The sequence below is a fragment of the Rhinolophus ferrumequinum genome, chromosome 11 (genome assembly GCF_004115265.2).
Source record: "Rhinolophus ferrumequinum isolate MPI-CBG mRhiFer1 chromosome 11, mRhiFer1_v1.p, whole genome shotgun sequence".
In the NCBI taxonomy this organism is placed as follows: Eukaryota; Metazoa; Chordata; class Mammalia; order Chiroptera; family Rhinolophidae; genus Rhinolophus; species Rhinolophus ferrumequinum.
Window position 1 is genome coordinate 52002914 of NC_046294.1, and position 27375 is coordinate 52030288.

At 37.1% G+C, this 27375-nt stretch overlaps 1 protein-coding gene across 1 annotated transcript in view; it reads right to left on the reverse strand.

Annotated features, from left to right (window-relative positions):
• The window catches only part of RSF1 (remodeling and spacing factor 1), a 124943-nt gene that overhangs the window by 82168 nt on the left and 15400 nt on the right, over window positions 1–27375 (reverse strand). Inside the window, 1 exon segment of the mRNA XM_033120512.1 lies at window positions 8553–8644. Coding sequence (XP_032976403.1) covers window positions 8553–8644 — 92 coding nt within the window.

Sequence of the window (27375 nt, forward strand, 5' to 3'; positions counted from 1 at the left end):
TTTTATAAACTTTTTTGAAACACAGCCATTATCCATTCATTAGAAATTGTCTGTAGTTGTGAAAGAGACTGTAAAGACCACAAGCCTAAAATACATACTATGTGACCCTGTAAGAAATAGTTTGCCCCTAGGTTTACAGCAACAAAAATGTATTCCTGGGCTACGCTATATGTTGATGGCAGTTTGGCAATGGCTCCCCCTCACCTTCACCCCAAAATGAACAGCACTACCTAAAAAAGTATCAGTCATCATAGCAAAAGAAATGGAAAACATATACTGCTCTTAAAGCTTTGGCCCCAAAGTGTAATATACTACGCCTGATTTCATCAGCAGAGAGATGTATACTCATCCCAAAGGGAGGGGAACCAAATCTTTAATAGGTGTCCCGCACAAATCTTCCCCCCACACCCATTTCCCAAAGTTTATGGCCACTTATGAAGAATTGATATTTCCTAATCTCTTCTATAAATAGGTGTGATCACGTGACTGTGTTCTTCCCAACAGAACAACATAAGTAACGCATACAACTTTTGCCTCACTTCTTAAAAGAAAATTGCTTGCCCTGAACTTACTTTCTTTCTGTTTCCTACAGCTGAAGTATTACATTCTACAACACAGAAAAGCAAAAAGCCCTAGGGTGGAACAATAAAACAGAAAGAACCTGGATCTCCGAATAATCTCATGGAACACAACTGCCCCAAGAGGCTAGATCAGTCAGATTGTTATGACAGAGAGAAATAAATTTATTTCTTATTTAAGTAATCATATTTTGGAGTCTTTTTGTTACAATGGTTTAGTATCTACCTTAATATAGATTCACTTTATTTTTGAAGTAAATATGTTCATTACGCAGTTGAGTAAACTGCCCTTGGAACTAAGAAGATTCAGGATGAAAATATGAGTCACTAGCATACGGGGTGTAAAGTCACGGGAATAGATAAGATCATCCAGGGAGGGATATGAAATGAGACTAGAGGAGGGTCTAGAACAAAGCTCTGCAGTATAAAAACTTCGGAGCTTAGAAAAAAAGAAAGAACTGGCAAAGGAGACTACTACGGGTAGAGGGAAAATCAGTAAAGTATTGTAGAAAAGAAGCCGAAAGAAGAGAGGGTTTCAAGGAAAAAACAACCAGAGCAACTGAGAAGATATAGAATAAAAAGGGTCATTCAGCAATAAGGACCTGCTCAAACTCTTGCAGTGTAAAAGCAATTTTATTGGAATGGAATGGTATAGAGAAAAGAAAAAAGTGAAGAGTGAATGGGAGGTAAAGTAGCAAAATCCAAATGAAAATTATTTCAAGAAGTTTGCTATAAGATAGACAGCCTTTATGTGGCCCGTGATGATCCTCCTGGTATTCACTGGTCTTATGTGATTCCCTTTTGCCTTGGTTATGAGCCAGATCTACTGAGTGATTTCATCCGAATAAACAGAACATGGCAAAAGTTACAGACACTATGTCATTTCTAAGATTTGGTTATAAAAAGACATGACATGTCTTAGGTGCCCTCTCTCACTCGTGGGTTCTGCTGCATGTTTTAAGCTGCACTATGGAGAAGCTGTGCCCTATGGGGCTGCAATGTTGTGAGCTGCCCTACTCAGAAGCCATGACAAGGCTTCTAGCAGAGACAAGTGATAGAGCTTGGAAGTGGATCCTCCCACAGTTGAGCCTTCAGTTGAGACTGCAATCCAGGCTGTCAGCTTAACGAGACACTCTGAGCCAGAGGAACCCAGGTAGGCCACATTCAAATTCCTAACACACAAAAACTGTGAGGTTAAAAAACAAACAAACAAACAAAAAAACTGTGAGGTAAGAAATGTCTGATGTTCACTGTTTTCAGCTATTAAGTTTTGGGGAAATTTGTCATGAAAGCAATAGATAACTAATACAAGGGGGAAGAAGAAGATACATGGCAGCTGAAGGAAAATAAAGAATTAAGGTAAAGTGTATAGTTCTTTAAAAAAGGACAGTAAATATGAAATTAACAAATCTCAATAAATATCTACGGAGAAAAATTACTTTTTAATATTGAAGAAGGACCCAATATGTGTTAAGTAAGTCCATAAAATAAGTCTCAACAAAATTAATGGGATCATCATCATACAAAATATATCCTATACAATGGAATAAAATTAGAAATCAGTAATAGGAAAAAATTGAGGAAATTCATAAATAGGTGGATATTACACAACATATTACTAAATAGCCAATGGGTCAAAGAGGGAATCACAGCGGAAAGAGAAAATACTTTGAGATCATTGAAAATAAAATACATTATACCAATTTATGGAATGACGCTAAGCAGGGATTACACTGTATATAATACCTGAAAATGTCTATATTAAAAAAGAGGAAGTTCTCAAATTAATAACCTAAACTTGGACCTTAAGATTCTAAAAAAGAAGAGCAAACTAAACCCAAAGCAAGGAGAAGAAAATAAATAGAAAAATAGAGAAATTCAACAAAACCAAAAATTGTTTCTTAACAAGATCAACAAAATTGACAATCCTCTAGTTACACTGATCAAGAAAAAAGAAGAGGGGGGTGGCCGGTTGGCTCAGTGGTTACAGTACAGGGCTCGTAACACCAAGGTTGCTGGTTCGATTCCCACATAGGCCAGTGAGAAACAACGGCTTGCACTTGGAGCTGAGCCACCGGTGGGTGGCTGGTTGGCTAAATGGTTAAATGCAGTGCTCATAAGGTTGCCAGGTCAATTCCCACATGGGCCACTAAGCTGCGCCCTCCACAACTAGATTGAAAACAACTTGACATGAAGCCGAGATGTGCCCCCCACAGCTGGACTGAAAAACAGCGACTTGACATGGAGCTGATGGGTCCTGGAAAAACACACTGTTCCTCAATGTGCCCCAATAAAAAAAAATTAAATTAATTTAAACAAAAAGCAAAAAGAAGAACACTCAAATTAGTAAAATGAAGAAAGAAAGGGGGAATATTACTGACTACATAAAAAGGATTATAAGTGAATACTATGAACAGCTGTGTGCCAATAAATTAGATAAGGGAAATAAAATGGTAAGGGAGATAAAATGGACAATTTCCTTGAAAGAAACAAACTACTGAAATTGACTTAAGAAGAAATACAAATCTGAATAGACCTATGACAAGTAAAGAAATCGAGTAAACAAGCCAAAAAAAATTTCCAATAAAGAAAAGCCAAAGCCCAGATGGCTTCACTGTTAAATTCTAATAAATGTTTAAGGAATTAACACTAGTACTTCACAAACACTTGCAAAAAAATAAAAGAGGAAACATTTCTCAACTCATCCTATGAGGCCAGTATTACCCAGATTTCAAAACCAGACAAAGACATCTCAAGAAAACAACAAATATCCCTTATGAATATAGGTAGAACAATCCCCCCAAATAAATCAACAAACCAAATCTAGCAACATACAAAAATGATTATGGACCATAGTCAAGTGGGATTGACTGCAGGACTGTAAGGTTTCAACACATAAAAATGAATCAATGTAATACATCATATTAATAGAATAAAGGACAAAATCCAGATGGTGATCTCAATAGATGCCGAAAAAACATCTGACAAAATCCAACACTTGTCATGACAAAAATACTCAAAAAACTAGAAAAAGAAGAGAATTTCCTCAATCTGATATAGGGTATCTATGAAAACCCCTTGGCTAACAAACATCACACTAAATATTAAAGACTGAAAACTTTGCCCAGGATCAGGAACATGACAAGGATATCTGCTCTCACCATTTCTATTCAACAGTATGCCAGAGATTCTAGTGCGAGTTAATATGCAAGAAATAAAGGGCATCTAGACTGGAAAGTAGAAAGTAAAACTATCTACATTTGCAGATGACAGAATCTTGCATATGTAGAAAGTCTTATGAATTCACCAAAAAAAACAATTTGAGCTAATAAATGAGTTTGGCAAAGATTTAGATACAAGATCAATATACAAAACTTAGTGTTTTCTACACACTAGCAATGAATAATCTGAAAATGAAATTAAGAAAACAATTCCAACAATAATAACACCAAAACAACAAAATACTAAGGAATTAATTGAACAAAATAAATATTAAAACTGGACTCAGAAAACTATAAAACATTTTTGAAAGGAATTAAAGACCAAAGTGATCAACAATGGTGAATGTTTAAATAAAAAAAACGTATTACAGTAAAAGACACATTGCCATAATCCCCCTCAAAATACTCTACGTCCCTTTGAACACACTTATCCCATCGTTCTTGCCACTTTTGAAGCAGTTCTAGAAGTCCTCTTTCGTGAGTGGCTTTAGTTGTACTGTCATGGCTGCTTCCATGTCCTGAATCCATTCAAAATGTTTAGCTTTCATGGTCATTTTGACTTTGGGGAAGAGCCAGAAGTTGCATGGTGCTACATCCAGTGAATTAGGTGGATGAGGACACAACATAATGTTTTTATTTGACAGAAATTGCTATCGGAAGCAAAGTGTGACACGGGGCCTTTCCATTGTGATCACAAAATACAGTGAATGCTGCTGCCAAGTGCCATGCAACAGAAAGGCAGGGATCTTCAATACGGGAAGCAGTAAGTCAAACCTTAGTAAAAGTGTGTGACAAGTTTTAACTTGTTCTGTGCAGTCAGTCGGGTGTGAGATATGGTTGAGGAAAGGTGTGTTTTACAGTGTGCCGTAAATCATCTTCCATCATTACAACGCGCCATGTCACACATCATTTCTGGTATACAGCAATTTCTGTCAAATAAAAACATTACGGCGTGTCCTCATCCACCTTATTTACCGGATCTGCCACTGTGAGACTTCTGGCTCTTCCCCAAAGTCAAAATGATTCAGGACATCAAGGCAGCCATGACAGCGCAAGTAAAGACTCATGAAAGAGGACTTCCAGAATGTGGCAAGAACGATAGGATGTGTGTTCGAAGCGAGAGGGAGTATTTTGAGGGGGATTAATGGCAATGTGTCTTTTACTGTAATAATTTTTTTTTTAATTTAAACATTCACCGTATTGTTTGATCACACCTTGCATTTTAAAAGACATCCTGTTTTCATGGATCAGAACACTTACTTTTGTTAAGAAGCCAATATGACCCAACATTATGTACAGACACACACAATTCCTATTCAAATCCTAGCTAGCATTTTTGCAGAAACTGACAAGCTAATTCTCAAATGCATAAGGAAATGCAAATGATGCAGAATAACCAAAACCATTTGAAAAAGATGAACAATTTCAAAATTTACTACTAAGCTCCAGTAACTAAGATAGTATAATACTAGCATAAAAAATGACATATAAGTGAATAAGATAAAGACTTTGGAAATAAACCCTCACATTTATGGTCAACTGACTTTCTTCAAAGATGTCAAGGCAATCCAATGGGGGAAAGAGAAGAGTCTTATTAACAAATGGTAATGGATAACTGGATATCCACATGCAAAAGAATGTAGTTGGACCCCTGTCTCACAACAAATACAAAAATTAACTTAAAATGGATCACTGATCTAAATGTAAGAGCTAAAAATACAAAACTCTATGAAAAAATAGAATACTAAATATTTGTGACCTGGGTTGGACAATGGTTTCTTACATATGATGCTAAAGCAACAGCCACAAAGGAAAAAATAAATTGGATTTCAACAAAAATTAAAACTTTCATGCTTCAAAGGACATTACATGGAAAATGAAAAGACAATACACAAAATGGGAGAAATTACTTGCAAATCATATACCTGGTAAGGGTCTAGTACCCAGAATATGTATTTTTTAAAATTCTTAAAACTCAACAACAAAAAAGACAATGAAAAAATGGACTAAGACATGAATCCACATTTTCCAAAGATATATAAAGGCCAATAGGCACATGAAAAACATGCTCAACATCATTTAGTTACAAGGGAAATGCAAATCAAAACCACAACGAAATAACACTTCATACCCACTAAGATGGTTAAAATCAATCAATTAATAACACATAGTAAGTACTGGTGAGGAGACATGTAAAAAAGTTGGAACTCATACATTCCCAGTGAAAATTCAAAATGGTGCACCTTTTTTGACAGTCTGGCAGTTCCTCAAAAAGTTAAGAATAGAATTACCATATGACCCAGCAATTCAACACTAGATATATACTTAGAAGAAATGAAACCACATGTTTACCCAAAAACCTGCACACAAACATTCATAGCAGCACTACTAACAATAGCGAAAGATGGAAACAGGCCAAATATCTGATAAATGGATAAATAGTGGTATTATCCATAAATAAAATGGAATATTCTTCAGGCATAAAAGGAAGTTAAGTTCTGATACATGCTACAACATGGATGAACCTTGAAAACATGCTAAGTGAAAGAAGCCAGAAACAAAAGGCCACATATTATATAATTCTATTTATATGAAAAATCCAGAATAGGCAAATCCATAGAGTCAAAAAAATAGATTAGTGGTTGTGAAGGACTCAGGAAAGGGGGAATAATTGCTAATGGGTATGGGGTTTCTTTCTGGGGTGATAAAAATGTTCTGGTTTAGACAGTAGTGATGGTTGCACAACCTTGTGAATATACTGAAAAAGAAAAAACCAACCCCACTGAATTGTATGCTTTCAAAGGGAAAATTTTTATGTTATGTAAATACATCTCAATTTAAAAAAATGAGCTAGAACCTGCGGTTATAACCATAAAACTGAAGGGGTTTATAAAATCATCTTGTCCTGTTTTTCACATTTTACAAAGAAACTAAGATACAAGGGGCAAAGTAGATTAGCCATGGTCCTAAAGTTTATTAACAATAGAACTGGAATTGGTATACGAGATATTTCTACCTCAGTTCTAAGAACATGTAAACAAAGAAACCCATGTTAATAAACAGATTTATTTACAAGGGACAAAACCCTTTAAAAATGTTAAAATCTATGTCCTGAATTTCCACCATCTTTTTAAGCTCCAGAACCTTGATTCTTAATTATTAATAAATATTTTGTTAAAGGCAAAATAGCAACTTTACTGGTATTTCAAAAAGCACTTTGAATAGTTAAAAATTTGCTTATCAGGCTGGCCCGGTGGCTCAGGCGGTTGGAGTGCCGTGCTCCTAATGCCGAAGGCCGCCTGTTCGATTCCCACATGGGCCAGTGAGCTGCGCCCTCTACAGCTAAGATTGTGAACAACAGCTCTCCCTGGAGCTGGGCTGCCGTGAGCAGCTGGAGTTTGGCGTGAGCTACCGTGAGCTGCTGTGAGTGGCTGACCAACGACCGTCGACCGACTGCCTCAGCGGGGGCGGGGGGAGCACAAGGCTCATAATACCAGCATGGGCCAGGGAGCTGTGTCCTGCACAACTAGACAGACGGTGGAGGTGGAAGAAAGGGGGGGGGAATTTGCATATCATAAATCATTCAGTTTAACATATTTCAGAGATTTAATTAAATATTAGTTAATCAGGCTTTAAGAAAATCCCATTTAACGTTGAATTTTTTGAAATGTGGAGCCTACTTTGCAATCCTTCATATCTGTGCAAAAATATTGAAATATATTTCATACTGAATTTTTCAAAAGTTAAAGACACTACCATTGAGAGTTTAGGGTCTATATTTCTTCTCCTTGAATCTGGACAGAACTGTATGGTGTAAGTGACCTTTCCAAATTCCTGATTCAGAGAATCGGTGAGGTGACTAAAATGACTATTGTTTTATGTCACTTAATTTGGAGTGGTGCGTTATGCAGCAAAGATAACTGGAACAGTACATGTGATTTTTATAATTAAAAAGGCAACTCCTGTTCCCTCTTTTCAAAGCACTTTATAATCACACACATGCCCCACCAAAAACAAGCAGATATGAAAATACATCTATATATAAACATATTTATTTTTTTAACGATGACGAGAACATTACATAGCTTTTCAGTAACCTAAAAATATAACCTAATATTCTGGTATGTTACAGAATTTAAAATACCCCCAAAGAACATCATGGAGGTACATATCAGCATAAGCTTTCAAAAACTGTGTGGGTCTCAAAGGTTGGATGCAATTCCAGATAAGTTTTCCTGAATGGTCTTGCCTTTAACAGGGTTTATTCTAAAGCAAACATTTTCCGATTACATAGGTTGTTCTCGTTAAGAATAGGCTGGCCTTGCTGGTAACTTAGAAATCTCCCATACTGACCGAAAGGTCTTTGGACATTTTACCTTTTAAGTAAGAGACAAATTCTGGCTCAGTTTATGCATACTGTGTACTATCAAAGAAATGACTTTTCTTGGGCCTTATTTCGATTTTACTTGATTTGATCTGGACTGAGTGAGAGAAGACATGAAAAGTCCTGAATACACAGTGTCAGGCACAAAAGAGACATGATACCTCTGAAATCTAACTTTAGGATTCAAGACTATTGCTTAGTAACTGCAAAAGAGAATCACATCCTGATAGGAGTCATACGGATTTCAAAGTCATATTTTGGAACTTTTAGTAGACTATTTTAAAAGTTAAGCTTATTATGAAACATTACAAACTTATGCTAGGTAGAGTAATATTTCAGTAACAGAAAAGGTAATTTATAAATATTTACCTTGATCAAATATTTTTCCCATCTGTCTGCTGTAACGGATTTGCCAATCTTTCTCATTAACTTCAAATGGAGCTCCACCAATTCTTTTGGTACTTAAAAAGGAAGAAAAAATACTGTTAGCCAGCAAAATAAAGTTTGTAAACATTGAAATTACAGAAAAACATCTTTCCCCAATGCCGAATCATTTTTCAAAAAAGGTGATGCTGATTTTAGCTATCTTTGAGATTTCTGAATCAGAAAAGACTAAACTAGGGCAAGAAACAAAATGAAAACTACTTTCTTAAAGATGACTAGGTATATTCACATTTTCCTTCAAAAACACCATCAAATAAGTGTGAACTCTTACGTAAACTATGGACTCTGGGTGCTCATGATATGTCAGTGTAACAACTGTAACAAATGTACCGCTCTGGTGGGGATGTGGATAGGGAGGGAGGTGAGCATGCGCAGGGGAAAGAGGGTATATACATGGGGGGGGGGAAGGAGGGTATATACACGCGGGGGAAGGAGAGTATATGGGAACTCTGTACTTGGTGCTCGATTTTTCTGTGAATCTAAAACTGCTCTAAAAATAAAGTCTATTTAAAAAAACATCGAGCAAAAGCACTTAAATATACAACTAAAATTTCTACTGTGTCTCATAAACACATATTTGGTTTCTTTACTGAGACTGGAGACCAACACAGATTCACAGAATTAAAAAGGAATCAAGGAACATAAATTCTAAGTTGATAGATACCCTGTTTCTCCAAAAATAAGACCTAGCTGGACAATCAGCTCTATGCATCTTTTGGAGCAAAAATTAATATAAGACCCGGTATTATACTGTATTACACCCGGTCTATATTATATAATATTATACCTGGATAAGACTGGGTCTTATGTTAATTTTTGCTCCAAAAAACACATTAGAACTGATTGTCTGGCTAGGTCTTATTTTCAGGTTAACAGTATCTCAGAAATAGTCTAATGGTTTTCAAACTGTTTCAGAAAACTGCTCTTCCAATCTATCCCTTATCTATTGTGCTAAACTCCTCTACAGCACCCTTATTATGATCAGTGCTTAACCTTTGGGAACAGAAAATTTACTTCTAAAGTTCTAATTATTAAAAAGTTACCCTCAAACGAAATCAAATCTGCCTTTCTCCTACCTGGTTCTTGCTCTTATTCTCTAGTTTCAAAGACAATACTTTCAATTGCTCATGTTTTGGAACCTTCAAATATTTGAAGATTTCTGTATCTTCCCTCAGGTTCTCTCTTCTAACTGTAAACAACTAGAGTTCCTCTAACTATCTCTTGGGCATGATCTGATTATGTTGTTTATTTATATTAATTAAATCTGAGGGAAATAAAGGACATACAAGCCTGTCAAGTTTAGCATTTCCCAAATACCACTAGAACCATAAGAGGAATTACAGGTATACTTATCTACAAAGGTCCCATAATCAAATACTTTAGAAAAATGCTGTCCCCCAACACACACACACACACACACACACACACACACACACACACACACACGTGTTTTTTTGACCCCAGGACTTCTTGAAGCCTTTACTGATTGTTTTTATGTGTACTCTGACTAAGATAAGAATGTAATTTGCAGCATTCCCTAATACACTTGGTCATGGAACTTTTTTGTGTGAAACACAATATTATATAGGATACAAGTGCTCTGAAGTACAGGTTGAAAAACGGTTCGACTGATTTTTTTCAATCATTCTTTCAGATTCTTTATTCTCCACTAAAGCTACTTCCAACTTGAAATGACCTTTAAGTATAAAAACATTTAGCCAGAGAAGTAGTCTCTGCCCTTAACGAGCCCTACTTAAGAGAGTCTCCTTAGAGGGGTTAAGACCTTGGTGAGTTGGAGGTAAGGGGGAGAAACTAGGAGGGGTGGTTATAGACAAGTATACTAAGCCAACACCTGAAATACAGGATTGAAGGTGGAGTGGAGAAAAGGGAGGAAAGACATTACAGATGCAAAAAGCTGAAAAAGTGATCATGGAACTAGAGGCCCATATGGACACAGAAAAAGCACATGATCTTGAAGAGCCTTATAAGGCCAGGCTAAAAAGTTTACATTTTGTTTAAAAGTTTAATTAAGAGCATAGTCGGTAATTCAGAAAAGATCTCAAATGACTGAACTGTAGGAAAACAGATTGCTTTTATTTGCTTGTTTTAGAGCTGAGATTAGATGTGCATTCAGGAAAACAACAATCCAGAAAGATGGGAGTAACCTGAACTAAGGTAGAAGTAGGCAGATTTGAGAAATGTTTAGGAAACAAATACTGTGTTTTGCCCAAATTTGTGAGGGAAAAATAAGCATGTGCTTTAAAAATGGGTAGTACTAATTCGGTATCGATATAATTGTTTTCAATTCTTTATCTATGCTTATGAATTAATAAGTATAACTCTAGAAATTAGTAATGATATCCGTATGCAAAATACCCTGGAATATGATCATGGGTTTTGCTGAACTTAGGACAAACTTGCAACAACGAAGAGTTCTTGGCCTTCTATGATGCGTAAATATCTTAAATTTGTTACCAGTGGATAAAATTTCTTGTATACCTTGTATCTGTTCTTTCTTTTGTAATTATTTGTTACATAAAATTTATTGTACCTTAATATGCTTTAAAAAATGCTAATAAATGCAGAAAAAGAATTTGACAAAATCCAGCAGCCATTTATGAAGAAAACTCTTAAGAAAGTGGGAATAGAGGGACCATATCTCAACATAATAAAGGCCATATATGATAAACCCACAACAAACATCACTCAATGGGGAAAAGCTAAAACCATTCCCCTTAAGATCAGGAAAAAGGCAAGGTTGCCCCCTTCTCCACTTCTATTCAACATAGTGCTGGAAGTTCTAGCCACAGCAATCAGACAAGAAAAAGAAATAAAAGGCATCCAAATTGATAAGGATGAAGTAAAACTTGTCATTATATGCAGATGACATGATACTATATGTAGAGAACCCCAAAGATTCCACCAAAAAACTATTAGAACTGATAAATGAATTTAGTAAAGTAGCAGGATACAAAATTAATATTCAGAAATCAGTTGCATTTGTATTTACCAATAATAAAATATCAGAAGGAGAAATTAAGAAAACAATCCCATTTATAATTGCTTCAAAGACTATAAAATACCTGGGGATAAATTTAACCAAAGAAGTAAAAGATCTGTACTCAGAAAATTATAAGACACTCAAGAGAGAAATTAAAGAAGATACCGATAAGGGGTTAATATCCCAAATTTATAAAACACTCACTCAATTCAACTCCAAAACAACAAACAACCCCAATTTAAAAATGGGCAGAGGATGTGAAGAGACATTTTTCTAAAAAGGACATACAGATGGCAAACAGACATGTGAAAAAATGCTCAACCTCACTAATCATTAGAGAAATACAAATAAACCACAATGAGATACCACCTCACACCAGTCAAAATGGCTATCATCAATAAATCAACAAACAACAAGTGCTGGCGAGGATGTGGAGAAAAGGGAATGCTTGTGCACTGTTGGTAGGATTGCAGATTGATGCAGCCACTATGGAAAACAGTATGGAGGTATCTCAAAAAACTGAAAATGGAACTACTTTATGACCCAACAATTCCTCTCCTAGCTATCTATCCAGAGAAATCCAAAACTCTAATTCAAAAAACATTATGCACCCCTATGTTTACTGCAGTACTATACACAATGCCAAGATATGGAAACAACCGAAATGCCCGTTGGTAGATGACTGAATTAAGAAACTGTGGTCCATTTATTACACAGCCATAAAGAAGAATGAAATCTTACCGTTTGCAACAATATGCATGGACCTAGAGAACATTATGTTAAGTGAAATAAGTCAGACAGAAAAAGACAAATACCACTTATATGTGGAATCTCAAGAAAAGAATAAATGAATGAACTAATGAGAAACAGTCTCAGAGACATAGAGGAAAAACTGAGGGTTGCTAGATGGGAGGAGGGGTAGGGATAAGGGGGAAGGTGAGGGGATTAGAAAGCACAGTCGGTAACCACAAGATTGCCATGGGGATACGAAAGTCAATTTGGGGAACGTAATCAATAATGTTGTAAAGATTTGGTAGGGTATCCGATGGACACTTGTCTCATTAGGGAGACCACCTCAGGGATGATGTAGATGCCTGATCACTGCACTGCACACCTGAAGCTGAGGCTGAACAATAATGAATGTCAACTATAATTTTATATATATGTGCGTGTATATATATAAGTACATATATATATACACGCACATATATATGGTTTCAAGAAGCGGAGTACAGCATTAGGAATAGAGGCAGTGGAAATGTAATGACTGAGTGCGATGTCAGAGGGGTAGTGGATGGGGCAGGGGGGTTGTCACTGTGTGAGGGATATAGTTGATACACGTCTGACTATTACATTGTTTTGTGCACCTGAAACTAATAAAAACAAAGAAAGATAGTAAGTCCTACCTAGTAAGTCCACCTAGGTTTAAACCTCGGTTCGGAAGCTTCCTGGCTGTGTACCCTCAAACACGTTAATTAACCTCTCAAAAAAAAAAGTGTTAAAAGTCCTTTATAATACAAAAAGCAAGTACCTAAATATAAACATATTTTAGGAGACTATGATTCTGGTCAAGTTTTTTAAACACTGAATCTCAAATTCCTCATCTATAATTAAGGACTGCATTAGCTATCTTACAATTTCAAAACTGCAAAACATTATAGAAAGCTAAAACACCTTTACTTTTTATTTCTGTTGTGATATTTGGGGAACCAAGGTCAGTTTCAATTTCTCCTTTTCACTTTTCCCCAAACACAGAGTAGCCTTGATGATTCTGCCTTCCTACATCTCAAACCTGCTGCTCCCCATTTCCCCTAACTTCTCTAGGATATCACCGCATCTTCTCACTTCAGGAAAACAGCTGTGAATAATCTCCTGTAACCAATCTTCCAAAACTATTGCTTTCATGTCACTTCTCAGTTCATAAATATCTTTTATGGCCCCTAAATACCTAGATAAACTCATCCAGATTTCTTTCTGCAGCTCAGAATCCCAATACTGAGTCTCAACCTACCTTCTCTCTCACTTCTACACTGAAATCCTTGATGCAAATCCTTCTGGCCTGTTCACTACCCACTAGCACACCCAGTCCACTAATTATCTGGGCTCTATTCAAGCCCGCCAGTTTACTGTTTTCTGCCACTTGAAACACATACATCTTTCAATGTCTGGTAAATAAAAGTCCCAAAAGTCTCTGAAAACTTTCCAATGATTCTAGAAACAGCGCTGTCCTTGGAATGCCCACAGTATTCATAGTGTCTGTATCACTCATTTAGGAGTCAGCTAAAAGCTTTGTATTAGTGGTTTATGCACGTTCTCCGTATCATAGAGATATCTGAAATCACACACAAAAAACTGATACAATTGGAACTATTTTTAAAACTCCAAGGACAAAAATAAATATATGCAAGAAATGTTTTTCATCCTATTTTACAAATGTAGTTATTGTTCATTTAGGCATGTAGAAATAGATTATGTATTACTTTATTTGCTTATTAGAGCACTGGCTCTTACAAAGCACTGTCCAATAGAAACGTAAGATGAGCCACATAATTTCAAATTTTCTAGTTCTTCACTCATAAAAGAGAGGTCAAAATTAATTTTAATAATATAGTTTATTTAACACTATATATTTCAATGTTATTGCAACATAGTATTTAAAATTTCAGATTTTACATTTTTTACTTGTTTTTAAAAATTGAGGTATAATTGACATATAACATATAGTTTCAGGTGTACAACATGATTTGATTTTTGTATATCTCGTGAAGGTCACCATAATAAGTCTAGTTACACTGTTTACTTATATTTAATGTTACAAATAGAACCGACAAGCTGATAATCTTAATGGACACTAGTAGCTGTTAATATTTTGTCAATTGATAATAAATAGGCAAAAACTTCAGTAGAAAAATCAATCAACATTGTAGTTAAATTCAAAGTACTAAAATTCCCATACTTAGTACAGTCGTTCCTCGGTATCTGTGGGGGGACTGGGTCCAGGACCCCCAGGGTACCAAAATCCACAGACGTCCAAAGTCCCTTATGTAAAATGGCATTTAATTTGCATGTAACCTATGCACAGCCTCCCCTATACTTTAAATCATCTCCAGATTACTTATAATACCTAATACAATGTAAATGCTATGTAAATAACAGTGTATTGTTTAGAGAATGACAATAAAAAGTCTGTACACGTTCAGTACAGCCCCAAACACTGCAGACCAAACTACATAGTACACGTCAGTTGACAATGTAATTTTTTTAAAAAAATATTTTTGATCAACGGTCAGTCAGTTGAATCCGCAGATGTAAGACCCACAGATATGGAGGGCTGACTATACTCCTAAAATAATCCTGTATATTCAATAGATCATCATATAATGATGGAAATATCCTAGATAAGCACTTTCCAATACAGTAGCTATTAGCTACATGTGATTATTGAGCACTTGATATGTAGCTAACAAATCTGAGGGACTAAACTTTTAATTTTATTTATTTTAAATTAGAGTTAAATAGCCATATGTGGCAAGTGGCTATGGTTTTGAACAATACAGCTAAAAATTATCAATCATATTTTCAAAACACATTACCATTTTGTAAAAAACAAAAAAAAACAAAAAAAAAACAAAATACTGAGAATCTGCAAATTCACTTATTTATCACCTGAAACACTTTCGAAATAGTCTCATTTCCAGAACATTAAGTAGTCATTAACTTCCTTCTAAAGAATTATCTATTAACCAACTTCATGTCATTCTGAAAAATACAGGTTTTGTCCCAACTGAACCAAGATCTCCACCTTTTCACATGATAGATACCTAACCTTTAATGGATCCATTTCTTTCTGAGACATAAGGCTCAGAAGGTGCAAGATTCTGAAGCAGAAAAAAGCTCAGGAGCTGTGTGCATTCAGGAAAGGCCTGCCAAGATGATGCAGGTGTGAAGCCGCAGAAAGTGGTAGAATTCCAGGCTGCATTACTGATCTAATCACCCAAATATGTTTTATATTTTGGCATTTTCCTAACTGTTTTCCAGCACAATGTCTTAAGGATGACACTGCTGCAATTCTAGTCTTGTCACTTATAATTCTGCTTTTTTAATGGTAGAAATTTATAGCAGCTCAGAACCAAATGACATAATTCTTCTCATTTCTCAATAGTCTTTTACTTAAACTTCCTCTAAGCTTATAAGCAGAAATATAGTCACAAAAACAGTTGATTTCATGTAGGCCATTGCCAAAAGATCACTGAGTTTAGACACAGTGATTAAAAGATAAGCTTACAATAAGCTTTTATTTACTGCCCAGTTTTTACAAACTGTTGTGGGAGCACAGCTTTAGCAAGAATGAGACTGGTCCCACAAGCCACTTGATCCTTGAAATAACTGTTATGTATTTACATACCTTAACTTCAAAAAGTTCATTTAATCAATTACTCTAAAGTTTGCTGAGAAGCAAAGAAAATGGGTCAAGAGTACTGCTCTGTAGGGGAGGAAAAATAATTTTCTCTCTACCCTTCTGGGTTCTTGGCTGGAACATCCTTGTAATAAAAGACAGATTAACAGGAGGAAAAAAAACCACCAAAAGTTTAACATGTACACCTCATGTATACATGGGAGAGACCCAGGAAAACGGAGTAACTTGCCAAAATGGCTGAAGGCACCACCTGAAATACCATCTTCAGTTGAAGACAAAAGTTGGGGGCGGGGAGTCAGTTACGGGAGGTAACCTGGAAAAGCACAGCAAACAAGGGTAAGGTTATTATGCAGATTTAAGTCACATCTTCTGCACTGAGAGTTTCCAGAGACAGGTCATCCCCCTCTTTTAGGTATAGTGAGGGACACATCCCTACAAATGGCGATTTCTCTTAACAAATGTAAATGTATGTTACAAAGGGTTCCTTCTATTTGGTTTGCAGAGCTTCTCCCATGTCTGCTGTCTCTTAAAATTAACCAGCCTAAAATAATCCTTATGCCAAATAGACATATTTCGGAGTGACAAATTCTGTTTCCTTACTTACAGCTCCTAAGTAACAAACTTCTACAGCATGTTATTATACTAAGTACTGGAGGCAACTGTAACACAGGGGTATTTGTGTAATGCATTGCACGATGACGTCATGATAGCTATGATGTCACTGGCATAGGAATTTTTCAGCTTCATTATAATCTGACAGGACCACTATTGTACATGCAGTCTGCCGCTGACTGAAACCTCATTACGCATGCATGACTGTATGTGTATTACATACAGACAGAGTCAGGAAAAAGAGGTGGAAACCTCAATTCTCTCATTCATAAATGGAGTTGTACTACATGATCAAAGTCTCCAGTTCTAATATGCAATGTTTATGTACATCTACGTATTGAGGCAGTATTTATCTGCGTTATAATGACAGTCAATCATGGGATCTTAGAATTTTTTAACTGAAGGCAATAATCTAATTCATACTCTCTGACAGACTGGAAAACAGCAACTAAGATATGCTGTGGACTGCCCAACATCAAACAGATGCCAAGTAAAAGCCCAGACCACTGGCTTTCCAATCCAGGGCTCTTTCTAGTGTCTCTTTAAATATCAAATGAATGGAGAAATAGTTCAGCAGACCTAACTTATGAATCAAGCCATCCTTTCTGCAGTGCTGTTAGCTGGGTTTTGATCTTGGGTTGCCCCTGCCTAAGAGAAAACAAGAACTAAGTATAAACAGGAAAAGAAAAGAGAAAGACAATAAGGGTAGGCTCTTGGCCATCACAGTCTTAATTATCTTTATAGCCTCACTTTGGAACTATCTACCATTTATATCTCCTCTTCCTCCTCTTTCCATAAAGATAAGTCAGATCCATCTGCCTATTTTTATTACTGTATTCATAGCACCAAGCACAGTTCCTGGTTCATTCAACAGCTATTTGATGAACTAGAATAGGGACAAGAATATAAAGAAGGAAAGAGACAGAGAGAGATTGAGGAAAGTTAAAAAGTTCTATAGATATTAATAGCTAGAAAAAAAAAGAGAGTTCCTGTAGGTGTGAAAGAGAAATGATCTGAACGGTGAACAGTATGCTGTGATAAGGAACATGAGATGAAAGAGATGGCCAAAGTGGCTTTGGGTTTCAGTTCAGTGTGAGCCATCAGGTAATAACCCAAGACAACTTATTTGCAGTTTCCTCCTCTCCTTTCTCTTCCTTTTAAGGGGAGGGATGGAAAGGCTCCCACGGATATTTGTGTATAGGAGTTGTGGGCAAAAAAGGAGCCACATACTACACTCAACAAGCTCAGCAGAGGCCTGCAGGGCTGGGCAAACAAACTCAGAGACCTAACCCACATAGGGTGGTCTGAACATAAAAATTCCTGCCTAAAAGCTAGTCATGGCGGTAGTCACGTCCTAGGCCTGCAGCTTCCTTGACAAAGGTCAACCTTTACCTTAAGTGAGCCTATTGTCTTTTTTGCATCTGAGATAACATACCTTTGAAATGGCAGTCATCCCTTTCCCAGACCCTTCAGGGCACACTCACCACGCAGGTGGGTACAGAACCCCTCACTCTTCCCCCAATACCATCTCTATGTGCTGTAAATGTTAATTATTAACTATCCTGTATCCAACAATATACACTGAAGTATGTTTCTCCGTTTTACTTTTTATCCAATCCCAGAGATTTCCCTACTTTGCTTTCTCCTGCCCCCTTAGTCTACCACCAATGGATTTCATATAACCCTCATGTCTCCACCTTTTATTCTAATATGTAAAACAAGCTGCAAAACTGCCCTTCTCCGGAGCATTTTCTCAATTCGTTGAGATTTTGTTTTCCAGCAACTGCCATTAGTTTGGCTCAGATAGACTTATAAAGGTTTGGATGTTTCTTACATGGACGGGGTAAATCATGAAGCCGTATGTTTAACTAAAGCAATACCTGTATGTAATGATTTCCTAGCACCCGACCTCTATAAAGTGCCAGACTTCTAGCCTCATCGCATATGATCCACAGCACAATAGCCCCCCCCCCATTCACAGTTTCACGTTCTGCAGGTCCAGTTACCTAGGGTCAACTGCAGTCCAAAATAGAAAATTCCAGAAATAAACAATTAATAAGTTTTAAATTGCGTGCCATTCGGAGTAGCATGATGAAATCTCACATCATCCCCGCTCCATCCTGCCCAGAAGTGAATCATCCCCTTGTCCAGCATCTCCATTTCATCATGTAGCCACTGTATCATCTCACATCTTCACCAGAAAGGTGAGTATAGTACAGCAAGATATTTTGAGATCACATTCACATAACTTTTATTATGGTATATTAGTGTAATTGTTCTGGTTTATTGTAAGTGTTCTTAATTTCTTATGGTACCTAATTTATAAATTAAACTTTATCAGAGATAGATGTGTATAGGAAAAAACATAGTATATATAGGGTTTGGTACTATCTGTGGTTTCAGGCATTGGACTGGAGATCTGGAAACGTATCCCCTGCCGATGGAGGGGCGGGGGCGCTACTGTATTTAAGAACTTGAACAGTACCCTAGCACATACCTTTATGATTCAATACCATGATTTTAGGTGTTATCAATATATCAGTTTGATGTTTCTTTTAAAGGCAATTCTGCAGAACTACAAACTTAAAAGAACTCCATTTCCTTATGAAATGTATACTATCTTTTTCCTTGGTAACAATCAGTTCATTTTCTTTCAATCAACATTCATTTGCAAGCAAAAATAACTAGATGAGTAACATACTATGTTATCTTACAGTTTCCTAAAATCTTGATACAAAGTATAAAGAAAAGTTTCATTAAATTTCTAGTTATTTCAACAAATGAGAAAATGTACATGAAAACACTTATAAACCATAAAGCAATATGCAAAGCAAAGTTACTATTATTCACCACCAGATGGTGATAATGACTTATTTAAAGCAAAATGCTGACAACTTTTTTGGAGGCCATCCAGCTGACTACTAAAAATGATCAATAAGCAAACCGGGGTGTCTAAATAAATAAAACGCTGGTGATGTTTAAGTTTGTTCTGAAACATCAGCAAAACACAAGCAATAAAAAATAGGTTCTGCCTGAAGACTTCTAAAGGAGTTGGTTTATTCATGTGAACATTTGATAATTCTAGGATTTAAGGCAAAAGACAACAATGCATGTGTTTCTGGCATTCTTATATCGGTTATTTAACTATTCCTACCACTCTGAGTTCTTTAACTGCAGAGAAATTTCCACTCAGCAAAATGGTAACACTAAACATTTTAGAAAAAAACAAAAACAGAAAACCTTTATTACGAAAATGCTGGGGGGGGGAAACAAAATAGAGAGACTAGTATACTAAAACCCCATGAACTCATCACCCTTTAGCAACGATCAACATATGACCTCAAGACTTTGTCCACCCCAATATATTATTTTAAAGCAAATCCAGATAACATGATTTCATCCTTAAATACTTCACTGTATCTCTGAGGGATAAGGACTCCTTAAAAACAACCACAGAAATATTGTTACCACCTAAAAATGAACAATTCTTTAATGCCATAGAATTTCCAGTCAATTAAACAATTTTTAAATACCTTCAACTAACCAAGAAATGAAATTGTATCTTGTTACCTCTGTAGCAGATGCTGGCAGAACCCTACCTTTATTCCCTTGGCACTTACTCAGGCCAACCTGCAAGCGTGTGCAGTGTTTGTGTGAGGGTTTTTTTCTGACTGCAGGGCAGAGGAGTTAACCATTCCTGGGAGCAGCCTTCAACCAGGAACTTACAGAAGCTCCCTTACCCCTTGGCTGGGATAAATTTGAGCGATGACCTACAGGGTTTCTCAGAGCTCAACAGGACTCAGCCTACTACCTGTAAAATAACTTACTTGATGATACATCCCATCCCATACTGGCTTTTTTCTCTTCCTGTCTCACTTTCCCCTCCCTTATCAGTGTTCCCTGGCATCACTTTCCAAAAAACTACCTGCACTCATATTTTTGTCTCAGGGTCTGCTTCTTGGGCAATCCAACATAAGACAACCTCTCAGTTTTTGAACGAAAGCTATGGACACCCTAAGAAAATGTAAACATAAAAATTTCTGCAAATATGTTCAGAAGTTTACAGACAACCTAAAAGGTATACAAACATCTCAGTTTAAAGAACCCTTCCTCTTACAGGTTCAAGATAGCCGAGATCTTAATTAATTGATCAAGACAACTGTTTGAAAGGTTCCATGGAAATCGTTCAGTTATGTTGAAAAACTTCCCGACCTCTTTACTCTTCATTGTTAGAGAGGAAGCATCGTCTCACTACTTCTTCTCACGTGCATAAAAATCAAACCTAATTGAAAATAAGACAGCTGTTGGCTTAAACTTCACATTTTAAAGAAAAACAAATGTTTCTAGGAGAGGTTTGCTAAGACTGGGTCCCTTCAAGAGCCACAAATACAAAATTCACAAGTATCTTCATTTACATGAGACTTTCAATGGATTTTTTAACTGCTGCTGACCTCAAACAACAATTCAAGTGTAAGGAAATTGTGGCGATTTCTTTTAAAAATCAACTTGGAGCTACGATGATGTCTCCCCCAACTAATCCCAACTCCTCCCTTCCCCTTTTAAGTTCTATGCACTCAGTCTCCATTTTGTCACCCATTTGTTGCGAACCCACCATAACCTGACTTCCATTAATTATATTAATCAGATGCTTTAATTTGGCAGCATGTGACATTGGTGACCACTTCTTCCTTCTTGAAACCTGGCCACTTGAAATTCTGTGACACCACTTTTCTGATTTCTCTCATTTCTTTGTCCCTTTTAAAATTCCTTTGCAGACCCTATACTTCTGCCCTCTCCTTCAAAGTTGGTTCCATTTTAGTACTTAATTTCTTTTGTTCCTAAGTTATCTCACCCATCCCTTTGCTTCACTTTAAATACGTTGTCTCATTGTGTTAGTTATGGATATGTTTAAGTAACAGAAAACCTTACCAGAGCGGCTTCACAAATAAGGGGTTACTTTCTCTCATATAACAAAAAGTCCTGAGTTTCTCGTTTTGGTTTAATGGCTCAACAAATCCAACATACTGAATTTCTCGGAATTCCCAAACATTCCATGCCGTTTACAGCCTCCAGACCTTAGTATGTGCAGTTGCTTCTATCCTCAACGCACCCCTACTCATTCTCAGAGTTGTTTGGTTGTTGCTCCCTTGGGAAATCATTCTTTTATCTTATCAAGATTAAGTTTCCATGCTGGGTGTACCAAAATGATTCTACTTAATCGTCACACTGTCTCATAAATGCCTAGTTGATCACCTCTATCCCACATTAAACACGCCTGTATCTTCAGCACCTAGGACAGTGCCTACCACATATCATACATGTAATAAAGACTTGTTCAATGACTGGATGATTTGGACTTAAAAACAAACAAACAAAAAACCCTTTTTCATAAATATGAACTTCTCCTAACCCAAGTAACTGATTGAGTGGCAAATGAATAAATAATACGCGTTTCTTGATCATACTAAAGAACCAAATAAAAACACAGTCAACAAATTTCTAAAACCACTAAAGGAAACACGTAAAATATCCATTTTGGCAATGTGTATTTATGCCACCCAACCAACTATACCCATGCTATCAACTTAAAAGTGGCCAACCATAAACTGGCTCTTATGAGTGAGTAAGTTTCCTGACATGATAGGAGAACATACTAAAATATGCAAAAAAAAAAAACAGAAGAGACCATGACTTGTACATCTCTTCTCAGTCACTCACCTGACTCCCAGCCTCAAACCACTAATATGCTTTGGTTCCCTATAGATGTGTCTTTTCTAAAGTATCATATACATGGAATCATATGGTATGTACTCATTTTGTCTGGATTTTTTTCACTGAGCATAATGTTTTTGAGATTCGCCCTTGTTCTGCATTTACCAGCAGTCCACTCCTTTTTAATGTTAGTAGTATTCACTGCATGAATATATCTCTATATCCAATCACCCAATGAATGTTTGGGTTATTTCCAGTCTGGAGCTATTATAAGTAAAGCTGCTATAAACATTTGTGTGTAAGTCTTTATACGGAAACACATTTTTATTTCTCTTGAGTAGGCAGTGGAAACTGATGGGTTGTATGGTAGATGTAGTTTTAACTTAATAAGAAAGTTTAAAACGTTTTGCCATAGTAGTTGGACTGTTTAATCTACCCACCATTATTGTGTAAGAGTTCTAGTTGATTCACATCCTCACCAACATGAGATACTGTTAATTATTTTAAAAGAATGGGTTTTCCACTTTGTTGGGTAGAGTGTTTTAGAAATGTCAATACCGTCCGATTTGTTGATAACACTGTTCATGCCATCTATATGCTGATTTCTGTCTAGTTGTACTATCAATCTGCTGAAATTTCCAGTTACAACTTTAAATTGTACATATATTTTTTAGTTGTCAATTTTTGCTTCATATATTTTGAAAGTTTGTTTTTGGGTGAAAACATTATCATAATTATTATATGAGGTGTGATAAAAATATGGTGAATGTTTAAATTTTAAAAACTTATTACATTAAAAGACACATTGCCACTATCCCCCTTAATATACCCCTCCTCGCTTCAAACACACTTATTCCATCGTTCTTGCCACTTTCTGAAGCAGTTCTGGAAGTCCTTTTCCATGTCATTAGTTGCGCTGTTGTGGCTGCCTCAAAGTCCTGAATCATTTTGACTTTAGGGAAGAGCCAGAAGTTGCACGATGCCAGATCCGATGAATAAGGTGGATGAGGACACACCGTAATGTTTTTATTTGACAGAAATTGCCCTATACCAAAAGCGATGTGTGACCGAGCTTTGTCATGATGGAGGATGATTTACAGCACACTTTAAAACACACCTTCTCTCAACCGTAGCTCACACCCGAATAACTGCACCCAACAAGCTGAAATTTGTCACACACTGTTACTAAGGTTTGATGTGCTGCTTTCCCTTATTGAAGATCCCTGCCTTTACATTGGATGGCACTCGGCAGCAGCATTCACATTTTTTTTTATCACAACGAAAAGGTTCCGTGCCACATATTGCTTCTGGTATAGCAATTTCTGTCAAATAAAAACATTACGGAGTGTCTTCATCCTGCTTATTCATCGGATCTGGCACTGTGTGGTTTCTGACTCTTCCCCAAAGTCAAAATGACCATGAAAGATAAAAGTTTTTAATCAATTCAGGACACTGAAGCAGCCACGACAGTGCAAGTAAAGACACCCACGAAAGCGGACTTCCAGAACTGCTTCAGAAAGTGGCAAGAACAACGGGATAACTGTGTTCGAAGAGAGAGGGAGTTTTTTGAGGGGGATTAATGGCAATGTGTCTTTTTTTTTTTTTTTTTTTAAATATTTTATTGGGGAAGGGGAACAGGACTTTACTGGGGAACAGTGTGTACTTCCAGGCCTTTTTTTCCAAGTCAAGTTGTTGTCCTTTCAATCTTAGTTGTGGAGGGCACAGCTCAGCTCCAGGTCCAGTTGCCGTTGCTAGCTGCACGGGGCACAGCCCACCATCCCTTGTGGGAGTCAAACCGGCAACCTTGTAGTTGAGAGGAGGCACTCCAACCAACTGAGGCATCCGGGAGCTCAGCAGCAGCTCAGCTCAAGCTGCCATGTTCAATCTTAGTTGCAGGGGGCGCTGCCCACCATCCTTTGCAGGACTCGAGGAATTGAACTGGCAACCTTGTGGTTGAGAGCCCACTGGCCCATGTGGGAATCGAACCGGCAGCCTTCGGAGTTAGGAGCACGGAGCTCTAACCGCCTGAGCCACTGGGCCAGCCGGCAATGTGTCTTTTACTGTAATAAATGTTTTTAAATATTCACTGTATTTTTTTTTATCAGACCTCATATAACAAGTGGCAAGGGTAAGATTCAAACCCAACTAATACTAAGACCATTTTTAAAAATCCATATCACACTATTTCCCATTATTTCTCAGCACAGATACAGAATGAGATTTGGTTCACCAAAGTTTTACTTAGCTAGGTTATTAAATATCAATGAGAATATCCGTTCGGCACAGGTAAAATATATTACCACACTGAGTTGAGAATATTTCATATAAATGTAATGATACAATGTCATTTTTAACCTATGTGACATTTTGACAAATAGATGTGTATTTGTTTAAATTTAAAATTGGCATTTTAACATACTATGAGGCTGGTGGACCCTCGGTTATGATTCACTCAAGCCAGTAAATCCCAAGGGAAAACATATATTTCCTATTTCGTGTAAGTAGATATAATAGTCACCACGTAATGTTGGTGACCACTGAATGGAAACTGCATTAAAGTTTTAGTCATGAGAACTAGAGAAGGCTTTAGCATACAGTAGGCACTCACTGCACATTTGGGCAATAAAAGGTCTCCATAATTTTAATTCTCTAAAAGTATAATGATGGAACACTACATCAAAATAGTCAGCTGACCCTCCTGCCCAAAACCCTTAAAATGATAGTGGGGAAAAAAAAAGTAATGGGCTTGTGCTTCCAATAAATTCAGAGTAATATGGACTATTTATCTTACCTGCCCGAAACAACTAAACAACGAAACAAAATATATTAAACAATGGCACTCAAGACATGCAAGAGGCAACAAAAGACAGTGAACAGTGATGCATGAGACATAAGAAAGAAAGGAGATCAACCCTATTATTGCCACAGCTACTACCTCGGTAAAGAAGCAAAGACAGAGAAACATAAAATATTTAAAGATAAATATGACAAGACCTATACAGTGAAAACTACAACACACTGCTTAGAAAAACTGACTAAAACCTAAACAAATGGAGCAACATACCATGTTCATGCATCAGAAGATTCAATATCCTAAGGTGCCAATTTTCTCCAAATTCATCTGTAGATTCAACATAATCCCAATAAAAATTCCAGGAAACATTTTGTAGAAATGGATAAGCTTATTCTAAAAATCATGTAAAGATGCAAAGGTCAGGCCAGGCTGGTGGCTCAGGTGGTTGGAGCGCTGTGCTCCTAATGCTGAGGTCGCTGGCTCGATTCCCACACGGGCCAGTGGGCCAGTGAGCTGCGCCCTCTACAGCTAAGATTGTGAACAACAGCTCTCCCTGGAGCTGGGCTGCCTGAGTAGCCGGAGGTTGGCATGGCTGCTGTGTGCTGCTGTGGGCTACCATGTGCCGCCATGAGCAGCTTGTGGCCAGCATGAGTGGCTGGCAGCCAGCGTGAGTGGCCGACGGCCATTGTGAGTGGCTGCCAGCCAGTGCGAGCTGCCGTGAGCTGCTGTGAGCGGCCAACCAGTGACCGGCGACCGACTGCCTGAGGGTGCGGCGCCACAAGGCTCATAATACCAGCATGGGCCAGGGAGCTGTGTCCTACACCACTAGGCTGAGAAACAATGGCTTGAACTGGAGTTGGGGTTGGGGGTGGCAGAAGAAAGGGGGAAAAAAATGCAAAGGTCCTAAAATCGCTAAAACACCTTTGAAAAACAAGAATAAAGTTGGAGAACTTAAATTACCTGACTTCAAGATTTATTACAAAACTTGAGTTGAGTCAAGGCAGAGCAACATTGGTCTCAAGACGTCACTCCTGACATATATTCAATTAACTCTTGAAAAAAGTTTATTGAAATAAAATTTACATAACATAAAATCCATCATTTTAAGCATTTTAAAGTATACAAGTCAGTGGGTTTTAGTATATTCCCCATATTGTGCAACATCACCACTATCTAATTACAGAATATTCCCATCAACCCAGAAATAAGCCTTGTCCCTTCCAATTCCCCCACTTCAATCCTGGCCAACCACTCATTTATTTTCTGTCTCTACGGATTTGCCTAATTTGGAAATTCAATATAAATGAAATCATATTCAATGAAACCAAAAGTTGGTTGTTTGAAAAGATGAACAAAATTGACAAATCTTTAGCTTGACTGATGAAGAAAAATAAAGAAAAGACTCAAATTACTAAAGTCAGGGATGTAAGCAGGAATATTACTAATGACCTTACAGAAATAAAATGATTGTTAGGCGAATACTATGAACAATGCCAACATATTAGATAACTTAGATGAAATGGTCAAATTCCTAGAAACAAACTACTGAAATTTACTCAAGAAATAAAAAAATCTGAATACTCAGAGGGTATTAAAGAAAAAAATTGAGTCAGTCATCAAAAAAACGTCCCACAAAGAAAAGCTTCACTGGTGAATTCTACCAAAAATTTATAGAAGAATTAACAGCAACCCTCAAACTCCTCCAAAACAGAAAAGGACGGAACACTTCCCAACTCATTCTATGAGTCCAGTGTCAGCCTGATACCAAAACAGACACAGACATCACAAGAAAACTGTAGATGAGTATCCTTTATGAATCGACACAAAAAACTTGAACAAAATACAAGCAAACTGAATCCAGCCACATCCTGAAGAGATAACATACCATATCCCAGAAATACAAGGGTTCAGGATGGGGCTAGTCATTCCAGAAAAACCAATCATGTGATTAGACAGTTGGGGGTTTGAGACACATGATATCAGCCCCACCTTCTTGGGGGAGAAAGAGACTGGAGATTAAGTTCAACCACGTGACCAAAACTCCAATAAAAACTCTGCTCCACTGAAGCTCAGTGCAGCTTCCTGACTGGTAAACACCCTGCTGTGCCGGGAGGGTGATGCATCCTGATTCCACAGGAAGAGGCATGGAAGCTCCACACTGAGACCCTCCCAGATTTTGTCCTACATGGCTCTTCATCTGGCTAGTCCTAAA